The 14,059-nt window shown below is 30.4% G+C and overlaps 1 protein-coding gene across 5 annotated transcripts; it reads left to right on the top strand.

Moving 5' to 3' along the window:
- The first annotated feature begins 9,643 nt into the window (after window positions 1-9,643).
- LOC112283837 (uncharacterized) lies at window positions 9,644-12,790 on the top strand. Of its 5 annotated transcripts, XM_024523069.3 has the most exons (4): window positions 9,644-9,760; window positions 9,913-10,049; window positions 10,268-11,528; window positions 11,717-12,790. In XM_024523069.3, exons 3-4 carry the CDS (start codon window positions 10,930-10,932, stop codon window positions 12,444-12,446), a joined length of 1,329 nt encoding a protein of 442 aa, XP_024378837.1. In that variant the 5' UTR covers window positions 9,644-9,760; window positions 9,913-10,049; window positions 10,268-10,929; the 3' UTR covers window positions 12,447-12,790. The 5 variants fall into 5 exon arrangements, with proteins under 5 accessions (XP_024378837.1, XP_024378840.1, XP_024378835.1 ...); XM_024523072.3 differs by lacking the exon at window positions 9,913-10,049 and having other exon boundaries at window positions 9,656-9,795; XM_024523067.1 differs by lacking the exon at window positions 9,644-9,760 and having other exon boundaries at window positions 9,913-10,076.
- The last annotated feature ends 1,269 nt before the right edge of the window (window positions 12,791-14,059 follow it).

Genomic DNA, 14,059 nt, shown 5'->3' with positions numbered 1-14,059 from the left:
AATAAATTTTCTTACATCAACTCTCTTTAAATTAATCTATTAGTCACTTTAATATACATTAAGACTTATAAAAATATTATATATTTTAATTAACTATTACATATTATAAGAAATTGTAATAAGACAACATGTTTTGTTTAGAGCCATATGAGACAATAAATGCCTCAAGAAGATAAATACCATCGTTTCTTATAGAAGTAGATAATAATCAAAAATTCAAAGTAGAAGAAGTCTTAGACTAGATGCATTGCCAACTTAGGTTGGATTATCTTATTTATTGGCATAGATAGAATATTAACTAATGCACATAGGAGCCAATAAAAAATCTTACAAATATAATAGAAAAGGTCAAAGATTTTTACTAATCATATCCATCAAAACCAATATGAAGGATAACAAACCTTTATTATAAAAGAAAAATAATCTAGAAAAGATTTCATTCTACTTTCTATCTTTGTTGGTAGTTTTTGTATAATTAAGGCATCAATGAGATGAAGAATCAACAACTAGCAAATTCAATTGAAAAGTCATTATTTACTAACTTATCAAAGAAACATTATAATTATCTTAGCCTTCAAGATGATATAATAGAGATGAAGACCTTCAAAAGCGATATGTTCTTCTTTGAATAGATAATGAAACATATTGCATTTTGTATCACAATTTAGAAAGAGAGTTTCAATGTTTGGTGATTTTATTGGAGGTAGGAATGACTCTTGATAGTATTACAAATATTTTGTTTAAAAGAAGTTATAAAGATTTCAACAATGATCAAATAACTTGGTAGTCTTTCTATCTTGGAATAGAACATTATTGATGGCTGAGAGGACCTATCAAGTATATTTGAAAGAAAAAAAGATCAAAGTACATGACAAATACAATTTGCTAAATCTTTGACTTCTTTAACATGTGATCACTGCACTTTGTAAAACTTGTTTTTAAAAAGAGAGGTGATGTGATAAATATATATTTACTATAATTATTACCTAAATAATGTAAATAGATAAAAATAAATAAAAAGAGAATAATTTCATAATATCTTCTAAAAAACTTCCTAAAAGCTTCATAGACGTTGCATTAACTTTACATGTGTTTGTAGTTGATTGACAAGTTAGAAACTTGATGAACAAATTAACCATGTGCCACACATATTGGTTGGTTGTAGAATTAGCTAACTATGTGGCATCCATTTAGAAAACTTGCCTTGCCAGTTAAGATATATGTTGCACAAAGACAATAAGTTTTGGAGGTCTTATTGAATGTTGTCACATAGCTCTTAGATAGATAGTATATATAGAAGTAAGAATAAAGCCTTCTTTATTTTTGTCAATTCTTTTTTCTTCCTAGTCTAGTTTCAAGAACTTTTTAGTTTTCTTATCTTTTTTTCAATATACATACTTCTTTATTTTTATTTATTTTCATTTTTTTGAGAAAGTCTCACTTGCTTATTTTTTTTCACCAAATTCTTATCTTTGATATTTATTGGATCAATTTTTTAACATATCAATAAACTATAAACATGTATAAAATCAAATATATATCTATTTAGCTTTAATATAATATAATATCAAATCTACCTATATTTATCTTTTATTTAATTTTTCTTCTTTAAATAAATATGTATATTTTTTATTATTAAATTCAAATTCATAGAATCCATCAAAGTCCTTGTAATTGTGTTTTACTTCAATGGTAGATCTACCTTCTAATATCCTTATTCAACTCCAGTTTCAAGTTGTAATGTCTTTATTCAATTTTAGTCTTGTATTGTAGTATCTTATTTGATTCTAATTTGGTATTCATGTTTAACTTTAGGCTTGTAAATTTATGTCCTTATTCAACTCCAATTTTGTGTTATAGTATATTTATTTGATTCTAATTCTAAGTTGGAATGTCTTTCTTTGTTGATGATTTTATATTGGTACTAGTTATTGTGCCATTAATAATCCAATTCAATTTGACTTGTTTCATGATATTGTTCCTATTAATTTTTGTATTATAGCATCCCACTTGACTAGATCTTTTTTTTTTTATTATCCTTATTATTGTAACATTTTACTTAATAGAATCTTTCATTCTTCTTACCTTTGTTATTATTAAATTATAACATTTCAATTGACAAGATCTCTCATTTTTATTGCCATGTTGTTGTGCCATGACAACTTAAATGACAAGATTTCTCATTCTTATTACCATGTTGTTGTTGTGTCATGATATCTCGCTTGACAAGATCTTTATTTCCTACAACCTCTATTGTTTATTACATTGTTTATATCTTATTTGACAAAATCTCTTATTTTTTTTCTACTTTTTGCATTGTTGATAAATATTCAATGTAAATCTTTCTACCCTTTCACTTCTTTGAATTCTTGCTTATTATAATATATTGCCATTCCAAATCAGCATCTGTTGCTCTTACTTGTTGTATTTGTCACCATTGACAGTTGTCGCCCACTACCTCCACTTATTAAATATATTATTTTTTTCAAGTCAATGTCCATTGCCTTTGTATTGTAATTTTTTCCTATTCTAATTGACATGTTTTGTCTTTGCTTATTCTAATTTATTGCTATTCCAATTAATATTGTTATTCTTATTATGTTGTATTGGTTATAATTTTGACTGAAAAATTAATGCACATATTGTTGCAGCTCATCATCCTTTTAAGTTGATATTTTTGCCCCATCGGTTGGAATTTATCAAGTCCTAGTTCAAAGTCCTCAGTTGATACTTAATTGACACATATGTTACTTGTTGTTGTAGCGCCTTGCGTTCTAGTTCAACATTTCTTTAAGAATTAAAATAAACATTAAAGTTTGAAAAACTATTTATGTAATATAGTAAAAATCATTTGTGGTAATCCATAAAGAAAATGATATAATATGATAGTACATGTAATTTATTTATTTATTTTAAACTAAATCATAGTAAAATTATTCCAATAAATATCTATGTAAGTTTATATAAATCAATGAAAATTAATAAGAAAATATCAAATTAAGATTAATAAAAAATTTCAATAATTAGTTAATAAAATATTAAAAAAATCCTCATTGTAAAGAGGTTTTCTTCTTCGTGTCTTTGATTCAAAAATTTTAAAAAATTATCGCCCAAATATCTGAAAAAAGAAAGCAGTACATACATATTTCTCATTTTGAATTAAAATACAAAAAATATTTCAATATGCAATGAAATAAATGATACATGAAATAAAAACCTTTAATCCCAAATTTTTTTATTTCATTTATGCCAAATTCATCTCTTAATCCTTATGCATGATTTTTAATCTTGAGGGAGTGTTTTTAGCTAATTAATTCTTTTAGTGAAGAAAGCTAAAATTAGTTATTTTAATGCCTCACCTCAAATCATATTTTTTTTAATGTTAAAAGGTTTTAAATAAATATCTTAACAAGCTCAAATGAAGAAACTAGTTACTTGAATACAAAAAAAAAAAAATAATAATAATAATAATAATAATAGAAAAAAACAGAAAAATCTCAATTATCTTGTTTATTTCAAATAAATCGAAATCCGTGATGAATCATATTAAAATTTGTTAGTGATTCTGTCAAAGCATCAATAATCAATTCACAGACAAACATAAGGAGTCTTCATATTTATTTATAAAAAAGCATATTATGGCCGCTTTTTCAAATTTTAATAGGTAATTTATTACATTTTTTTAATAAATATATATTGGTCCATAAAAGAGAATATTTCTTCTTTTAATTCTAACAAAAAATAAAAATAAAAAATGTAGCAAAATAGTTTATATATAATGCATTTTTAAACAAATAAATCACAGTTTTTAATGATAAGTAAAAATATATCTTGTTAAGGTTTATTGCAATGCATGTCGAAATAGTAGGTAAGAAAATTTTGATTTGCATATTTATCAAATAAAAAAAAACATTAATATCTCAAAAATGTATTTCTTATTTTTTAAAAGTATATAAACAAAATCCAACGAATAATTTGATATTTAGGTTTGAAATAAAATTAAAAAAATATTAAGATATTTTCTATATTTTATAAATGGGTATTACTTATGTCAATATAGTTTGTACTATTGCCACTAGAACTTATTATTTGTTAAATGCTATCATGGTTTTTACTAATGCCATAATGAATTCTACTATACTTGTTTATATACTACAATGCATTTTAAAGAAGATTAAAATACAAATCCACAAAAAAATATGTACTTTATTTATTATGATGTACTTTAGAAATGTTTTAATAAATTCATTTTGATGTGCAACACAAGTTTAGAGTATCTTGTGGTGGTATTAGAAATTGTTTTGATAGCATGTAGTGAATAGCAAGTTGTGGTAGTAGTAGCAAAACTTTTGATAGTATTGATAACATCCTTTAAAAATTCCTAGTCTTATTTCTATATTTTTTATTAATAATTTAATTTTTAAATTAGATTAATATTTAAATACTATTAAAAATTTTAAATTAAAAAATATTTAAGATAAAAAATAAAATATTAATATTTTTATATTATACAAAAGAATATTTTTCTATTAATAAAATAAAATTAATTATTTTTAATTATTTAAATAAATAATTATATATATATATTTTTTAAGCTCCATCAATATATTTTAATTCATTTAATTAAAAAAAATAGGATTTTAAATTATTTACATATAAAAATATTAATATCAAAGTGTCTATTTGATTATGTAAGCATTTATTAGAATTTTGAAGGTTTTATGAATTGCAAGAGTTTTATTAGAGAAAAAATAATAAAAATAATATTTTGATAAGTTTTAAAAGTAATTTTTTTATTGGATAAGATTTTTTTTAATAGTGAGAAATAATATTTATTTATTTAGACTAATATCTATATTGGTCTATTATATATATATATATATATATATATATATATATATATAATTTATTTAAAATATATAAATATTTATTAATAGATAGAAGTAGCATAAGCAAAAATCTCAAATTTGATTTATTATTAATTTAAAAAATATAATTTTTAATTTATTTAAATTAATTCTATTATGAAAGAAATAATTAAGACAAAAAATAGCTTTAAATTTATACTAAAATAGTAACAATATTATAGAGATTTTATAAATTTATATTGAATTATTTAAATTTTATTCATAAAATTCTATAGATTTTTAGAGCATGTATTAGAGATATATACATTTACTTCAATAATTATCTATATGATTAGACAGAAGTAGGTAAAAATAGAATAATTTTATAATAACTTTTAGAAAGGCTTCTTAAAATCTTTATAGATATATTTTTGGCTTTACACATATTTGTAATTGATTGGTAGGTTAGAAACTTGATCAATATGTGAACCTTGTGTCGCATGTGTTGATAGCTTGTGGAATATCCTAACTATATAGCATACATATAGAAAATTTGCCTTGCAAATTAAGATATAAGTCTTATAAAGTCAACACATGTTGGAGGTCCTATAGAATATCACCACATAGCTTCTAGCTAGATAGTATATATAGAGACAAGAATGAAGCCTTCTTTACTCTTGTCAATGCTTTTCTAGTCTTTAGTCTTGTTTCAAGACTTTTTATTCTTCTTATCTTTGACAATATCAATTCTAATTTAATATTATATTATCTTTGAATGGTTATCTAGTCTTTTTGAATAACATAAAAGTATTTTGATCTTTCAATTTTTCAAGATTTATGTCTTTGACAACATATTTGTAAGATATTATTAAAAATAATTTATTATCTTAGGAGGCCATTACAAAGGATTTGAACAAAATTTGAAGGCCTTACAAGCTTCTTAGACTAATTTGGTGTTTCTAAAGTCCATAATATAGTAAAAAATACTAAAAATTATATTTTATTAATAGAAAATAAGAAGATGATCAACTCCTGTAGAAGTTATAAGAAAGAAAGAATACTTGTTTCATATAGATTGGTACACTTTAGATGTATGTAAAAATAAATGACCAAGGCATTGTGACTTCTTGAAGATGCTTATATATACTACTTATGTGAACTTTGGTGAGATTTGAATCCTTAATTTCTTAAGCAAGTTATCCTTGATGTAAATTATATTTTTTATATTTTTATTTTTTTACCTTTAATCTTTAAGTTATCATAATTTATTCCTATCAACTTAGATTTATGTATTTTTTAAGTCATTAAAAAAATAAAATATATATATATATACTTAAATAAATAAATATATATATATATATATATATATATATATATTTAATTAAATAAAAATCTAATAATCCAATTGTGACTAATTTTGGAGTGTGTAATTATATGATTTCATATCTTTCATTTTTTTGTTTTTTTTCTTATTTATTTTTATAGATTGTATCTTTTATTTTTCACCACCAACTATAAATAATTCTTGACTGAGATCATATTGTAATTTAGATTGAAGGGTGAGTTCTTTCTTAGTAAAAAAAAAAACTTTTGCATTCAAATTAATAAAGAGTAAAAAAGTAATAATAATAATTAAAAAAAAAATATGAAGAAATTACACATAATAAGTGTCCATAATTATTAAAAAATAAAAGTTGTGAAATATTAAATAATAATACGACAATGATTTTATTATATATATCTAAGTGTCATGGACATATACATTTACCTCAATAGTTACTTATATGATTAAGTAGAATTAGGTAAATATAGAATAATTTCATAAAGTCTTCTAGAATAGCTTCCTAGAAGCTTCATAGAGGCGGTTTTGACTTTAGATGACTTTATACATTAGAAACTTGGCCAAAAAGCTAACCATGTATTGGTAGCTTGTGGAACAAGTTATCTCTATGTAGTAGCTTGTGGAACAAGTTATCTCTGTGTAGTAGCTTGTGGAACAAGCTAACTATGTGGCACATACATAAATAACTTGCCTTCTAAGATAAGACATGTGGCTAATAAAGTCAACACATGTTGGAGGTCCTATAGGACATCACCATGTAGCTCTTAGTTAGATAGTATACCTGGAGGCAAGAGTGAAGTCTTCTTCACTCTTGTCAACGCCTTTCTAATCTTAGTCTTGTTTCAAGACTTTCTAATCTTCTTGTTTTTGGCAATAGCCATTCTAGTTAATATTACATCACCTTTTGAGTGACTTTATAGTTCTCTTCAGTGATAGAAGAGTGTATTAAGGATTCTCTTTCTTTGAGATTCATGTCCTTGACACTAGGATGTGTAGCATGATGAGATGCCCATGTAGTACAAAGAGGGTATCCATCTTAAAATCTTTCTTAATTAAACATGATTTTTTTATATTAAATTTTAATTCAAAATCCTAATTAAAATAATATTAATTTTTTATTTTATAATAAGAGATATCTATTTACATAAAAAAGAAATAATACTAATATATAATAATAATTAGGATTAATATTAATATTAGTTGATGTTAGATATTAATATTAACAACATCAATGGTACAAAAGATGCTTATTTAAATCACAAGATTCTTTCTTGATATGAAATTATCTACTATACAACATACATCTTTTATTTTAATAAAAAAGATAATTATAGCAAATAATAATATTTATTAAATTTATAACTAATATTAAGAATAATTTTACTTATATTTATATAAAAAAAATCTTGCAAGATTAGAAATCCATTTTAAATTATTCAAATGACTTGAAATCTATATTTTTATTATATCACCAATTTTCAAATAATCTATTTCTTTTCTATTAACTTTGTGGGTTCTAAGTTGCCTAGGATTATTTAAATTGTATATGTTAAGATGTATGTTACGAATCATTCATGTTTGTTTGTTTGTTTGTTCGTTTATTTTTATTTTGTTTATAGAAGATTTAATTACTTATACAGATATATTTTCCCCCAAGCATCAAAATACTAATATTTGTATTAATTTTGTAAATAATAAAAACCAATCTGGAATTCCAATGTAAAAAAATCTTGGCGCATTATTACAAAATATTGGAAGCTACACTTTATGTAACATTTTAGTTTCTATCTTTATAAAATTAGTACATGACTGTAACTAGTAAACTAATACTATTTTTTTTAATATATATATATATATATATATATATTTTTTCCTTAAGTATTTATTTATCTATTTTTCAATGATACGGGTTGTAAGAGTCTATATAAAATGTCTCAAAACCAAGGAAATCTCAGTCAAAGCTTACTTAAAGTATAGGATATATTTTTCAAAGTAAAAGCTCAGCTGCAATTTATATGGTTTTTATTCATTCAGTATATCATTTGTTTTTAGTTTTTGGTTTCTTCTGCTGGTACATGACACGGAAGTGAAGATTTTGTGCAAAAGACAAAACAGTGAAGAATTTAAGAAATAAATCATATAAATACTATTATTATTGGCCAAATTTTTGTTTACTTTATCACTAAGAACATTATTAAAAGTTCAACCTGTTTTTGTTTATAAGTGGGAAATTTATTAATTAGAGTTTGTAGACATTACATGAGATATTCATGACAGAAGCGATGTTCCTTATGTCCATACTTAAATATGTAAAATTTACATACTACACAATAAAAATTGAAAATTACACAGGAGGATTGAAGAAAAAAAAGGGAAAGAAGTAATCAGACATACCAAAACCCTATATGAACCTTTTGTTATGAATTATTAGCTAAAGTACTATCAAACAATGTTTCTGTAATTATAAAATAATGGGTAATTTATAAGGGATTCATAGTAGTCTAAAATAAAAAAAATTCCACTAAAGTACAAATGAAGTGTTATCTCAACGACGCATGATACTAATCCTAAATGCAAATGCGCATGTAGACTAAAGTAAGAATTAAATGTGATCGGATTCATAAACTTTGACTAAATGACAAACGGGCCCGCAACAGGCCGAAGGAGGGCGGGCCCACCGCAGCCCAGCCCAGCCCGAACCCAGCTGGGCGTATCCCAGTTGGTTCTTCACGACTGTATCCAGCTGCACCAGAGTCAGATTAGGCACAGTCTTGGCACAGCTGGATGACGATCTTACCGGAGGGAATCTTACAATCATGACCCCTAAAACGAACGAACTACATCCATCCACACCCACATTAACTCATCTACACGCAGAATGACAGCCCACACTTTCATCCGCTGACTTGGCCGTCGGGCTGTTCGCCCTGCCACATCAGCAATACCCCATCATCCTCCCCTTAACTGGGATTCCATTTCTGGCTTTTGTCATTTCTCGGCCTTTCACTTTATGCAATGGATTCATTTTATCGCCGAGATCTTTCTAGTGTTTAATTCTACTATCTTAGTTACGCATTTTATTTTTAAGAAAAATGACAATCGTGAGTAACACATTTACTGTGAATATTCGTCCAACGATTGATAAATGTTTCACGAGAGATTTATACATGAGGAAGCAAAGGAGAATTACAATGAGAGGGAAAGGCCAGTCTGTCTGTCCATTAGATGTCGCGGGGTGTAGTTTATGTGCGTTGGAATACTGCTGCAGCGGCAAAGGGAGATTCCTCCATAGCCGTATCCATGGCGACAGCTTCATTCCATCCTGGCCAGCCTGAACCTGGTCTTCCCCTCCCCCGGCCCTCCCGCCATAGCCCTCCCCCCACCGTGCCTGCCAGCTTTCCATGCTTACTGTTTCTGTTTATTCCTTCCCGAATTCTACTGCCGTGCTCTGCTGTCAGTGGTTTTACGAGCGTGATGTGCGGAGAGCTCAGTCATCGCACGTCCTCACTACGCCACTTCCTGGCGTGACGATTGGTAGTGTTGGCGCATATCGGAGTCGCCTGCCTGAGAGGTGTGTGCGGTACTTTGCGTGTGTTACATACTCAGGTGAAGAATGGATTCATTTTCCACTCCCAGCAGAGTCTTGTTGTAGATGGTGGCCGATGCGCGCGGGTACGGTGGATTTAAAGGGCGGCGTGGGGGGGGGGGGGGGGGGTGGTGCAGTTGGGGTGTCAGCTGTGGCTAGTGGGAAGTTGGAACAGCTGTAAGTGCCTGAGAGATATAAGGAGACGGAAGAAGCATAGTGCGCAGAATTTTTGCACGTTGTTTCGAATTTTCTCGGAGGCTGGAGATTGGAGAGGGTGAGGCGCGGAGGTGAAGTGCTTAGGGTGTGTGTATTTCTGTTTCTGGAGCGGAACGGGTTGCAGCAGCTTATGTTGTGATCTTTGTTTTTGGTAATGGACTTGATCTGTAGTGATGAGTGGTGAGCTAGGAATTTTCATTGAAGTGCTGGAAATTTCAGACGTACTAGCAATGTGTTGCGTGGCTGTTTGACGCTTGTTAAATTATGTTTTTGCAGTTTAGGTTACGAGTTCTCAAATTTGTGAAGATCTCCTCTAAGAAGCGTTGGAAGGCGAATACATCGGGGAAGGCTCAGCAATCGTTTTAGAGTCTGCAGCCTTTGTGGATTTCTACGTTTAGTTGGAAAGAGTGCATTGGAGGAATCAAGTCATTACTAATTTAAAATCGCTGGCGATTATTGATACTGTTGATTGAGTCGCGGTTTTCTGGACGGATCCTCTTCGCCACGTAGACAAGAAATTTTACCAGCTTTAGCCAAAATTTTGAAATTTGGATAGGATCTGGAGTGACCCAATCGATGCAATTCAGCTCTTGGTTGTAGATTACTACGATCCTTGCATTATGATATTGATGACCCTGCGATGGATCAGAAGGCGATTACTATCTAGTATTTAAGGAACGCAATTATCCAGGAGGGAAGAAAAGGCAGAAAAATAACAGGTGCTGAGATTCAACCAAGCGGAAATCCCGGATGAGTTCACGCCAGAGTAATGGGATGTTCTTACTGCAGAGATAATGACGGGGGAGGCTAATATAGTTTCTACAGCAGAAAAAAATATTCTTCGCCCGCTTCCCGCAGCTGGCTGTGTGTTGAACACATAATTTCCACACTATTACAGTTTAGGCAGTGATTTGGGATCGATGATCTGAAAGTAAGCTATGGAGTCCCGCCCATTTATCAGGGTTGCTGTCTGTGGTCTTGGTCTCCGTATTCCTGTTTCATCTAAAGCATCTCGTGGCGGTGTCCACGCTGCTGCATCTCCTTGTGAATGTGAGATTAGTTTACCGAATTTTCCCACGGAAACGGTTCCAATTATGTTGTTACCTCCTACTTCTACCACAACGCCGGATGTCAATCATGCTGCAGCAAGTTTTTATTTGGATGAGACTGCGCTTGAGAAGCTTTTATTACCTTCTTGTATGCCGCGAAGAACAATACCTAACCTGGAAGTGGCAGTGTTCCTAAGAAAGCAGAAACTTGGCACATTTCGGCTGCCCGTCACACTTGATTGGGCTGAAGGGAAGCCCGCTGTGTTATACAGCTCCTGGACGAGCATCGGTAATGGAAAGGTTGACGGCGGTAAATCTGGCCCAAGTGCCGAGCTTCACGTTGTAGTGAAAGTAGAAGCTGATCCAAGGTACATGTTGCAGTTCGAAAAAGTGACGGCATTGAGTCCTCAGATTATCCAGGTGTCCAGCAAGAACCAACAATCTATCTTCAGCTGCAAATTCAGTCGGGACAAGTTATCACGTTGCCGGTCAGTATTCCTCTTCTTCTCAGAGTTCAATGTGATACTTCCTCTGTTGATATGCTAAGTTTATTTATCTTCAAAGTTCATTTCGTTTGTCAGGATGTATGAATTATAGATCCCAGTTGCATCCCTTATTCATTGTTTTCTCGCTGGACATCTCTATTTTAGCTAATTTTCCCGGTTTGTTGTTTCAGGGTAGGCGCAAGCGACATGTCGTCAAACAGTGCTTGGGGTTCTAAATCAGAGGACAGAGAGAAGCGGAGGGAGAGAAAAGGATGGCTTGTCATGATACATGACTTGTCTGGTTCCCCAGTTGCCGCTGCCTCTATGGTAACTCCGTTCGTTCCATCGGCAGGATCTGATTATGTCGCTCGTTCAAATCCAGGGGCCTGGTTGATTCTGCGTCCAGAGTCACCTGGTGCTGATAACTGGAGGCCATGGGGTCGCCTAGAGGCGTGGAGGGATAGGGGTGGAAAAGATATTGGCTGCCGTTTCCAGCTTATGGCTGAAGGGGGAGGGGTGACTGGTGTTTCTAGTGGGGTACTGACATCTGAGACCATCCTCTCCGCAAAGAAAGGAGGAGATTTTACTATAGATGCAAGAAGGTTTAAGCAGGAGGTCTCTCTTGGACCATCTCCAGTGGAGAGTCCTCGGAGAAACAGCCTTAGTCCTAGAAGCAGTGGAGAGCTTTCCTTTGGTTTGGGTTTACACGCTGTGGGAGAATTCGTTATGAGCTGTGGAGTAAGAGGGGACAGAAACTCCAGCAAACCATTGGTTCAGGTGGCCATGCGCCACGTAAGCTGCGTGGAAGACGTTGCTGTTTTCGTAGCTCTTGCAGCTGCGGTGGATCTTAGTGTGTACGCTTGTCAACCCTTTAAACGTAGGTTACGGAAGGAACTTGCAGAAGCTTTGTCATCTTCCTGAGATGTTGAATACATCAATTTTTGGTAGCTATATTTACCGACTGATCCTTTGATCCCTGCACCTGATATGGTAGATGTTGAGGTTACAGCACTTTCCCTTGGTAGTGCATTTAGAGGTCATGCTTTGGGGCATAATTCAGGCAATGAGCGACATGGGGCTTTGAGAGTATAGTCAAACTATTGGGCTTGTCTGGTCCTGTACTGTATTATAATTGTAGGGACCCACGATGGAAGAAGACGCCCCATGCGATGTAACATGGTGTAAGGTTATTGAAACGTAGGCAACCTCGCCATGCCCCCCCCTGTATTATATAAAGATTCATTGTGAGGCTCTGTTTTTGTTCATCTACTTGTTGCATCTATTCCCTGCTTTCTTTGACAGTTTCGCGTTAAGAACTCATGACCTTCACAATGTTTTCGCCTGAGTGAGGTGAAGTTGCGCATGGATCAATGAAGTAACGGATTGTCGTTTTCTTATGTGAAAGTCAACATACATGGTTACTTCTTATGTTTCGTGCTGTACGTTGCACTACTGTAGAAACCGTTTTCAACAATATGCGAGTTGTCGACCATTCGTGTGTAACAGGTGTGGAATTTAATCTGAGGGTACATGTGAAGATCCGAAGCAAGAACCTGAGTTGCATCAGTGATACCTCCCTGAATATGCAACTAATGTAACTAATGAGATTTTTACGAAGTAAGTCTTACTAATTGCGTATTCATATTTTTATAATTTCATAAGCATAATGAACGAAAACTTTCATTGCATAGGAATGATGGTAATTGACCAAGGGCATTCCAACAATTTCCTCAATTCCTCTTTGTCAGAATAATCAGTTAAAAATGAGTTCCCTGACCTTTCTTCCTAGTGAAAACCATGCCCTACAAATTCCAGAAGTTTGTACAACTTGTATGATGTTAATTTGATGTTTGCAAAACGGAGTCATCTTTCATACTTGGCAACTTGAGTATTGCAAGATTATTGTTGCTTGTCTAGTCATAACATAATTGTGTTATATATATACATATACATTGTCTTATTCTCTATAAAATTAGACATGGTCGAACTGCAAAAACAATTCTCTAAAATTTGTATTAATTTGTAAGAAGATTGAAAAAAACAAAACCAAAAAAAAATCAAAATGGATTTTTAAAAATTTGAACAAATAGGTTTTGCAAAATTTTGTTTACTTTTTATTTTAGTAAGATTACAAATTTAACCAAGAAAAAGACAAGAGATTTCTTATAGAACTAATTTTCTTATAATAATTTTAAATCAATAGAATTTTTAATTAATAAAATTATAACTCAATTCACAATAATTTTAGATATTCAATTATAATCATGTATAAAGTAAGTTAATAATGTGTCTATGATTGCTAACATATAATAATAGACCAATATGTTAATAAAATATATAACTAATTTTGAATTAAATTAGATTAGAATCTAATATACTAACCAATAGTAAGACATTGACAATTAATTGGTTAAGAAGATAGAAAAGAAAATAGGTCAAATTAAGGACTAGATAAGAAATACAACTTAACTAAGTCCAACCAAATTAGAAGAATTTAGATTTAAATTTTGTAAATACTAAGTTCTTAAAAAATG

Source organism: Physcomitrium patens, chromosome 6 (assembly GCF_059467195.1).
Source record: "Physcomitrium patens ecotype Gransden chromosome 6, ASM5946719v1, whole genome shotgun sequence".
NCBI lineage: Eukaryota > Viridiplantae > Streptophyta > Bryopsida > Funariales > Funariaceae > Physcomitrium > Physcomitrium patens.
This window is presented reverse-complemented; position numbering and strand designations above follow the sequence as displayed.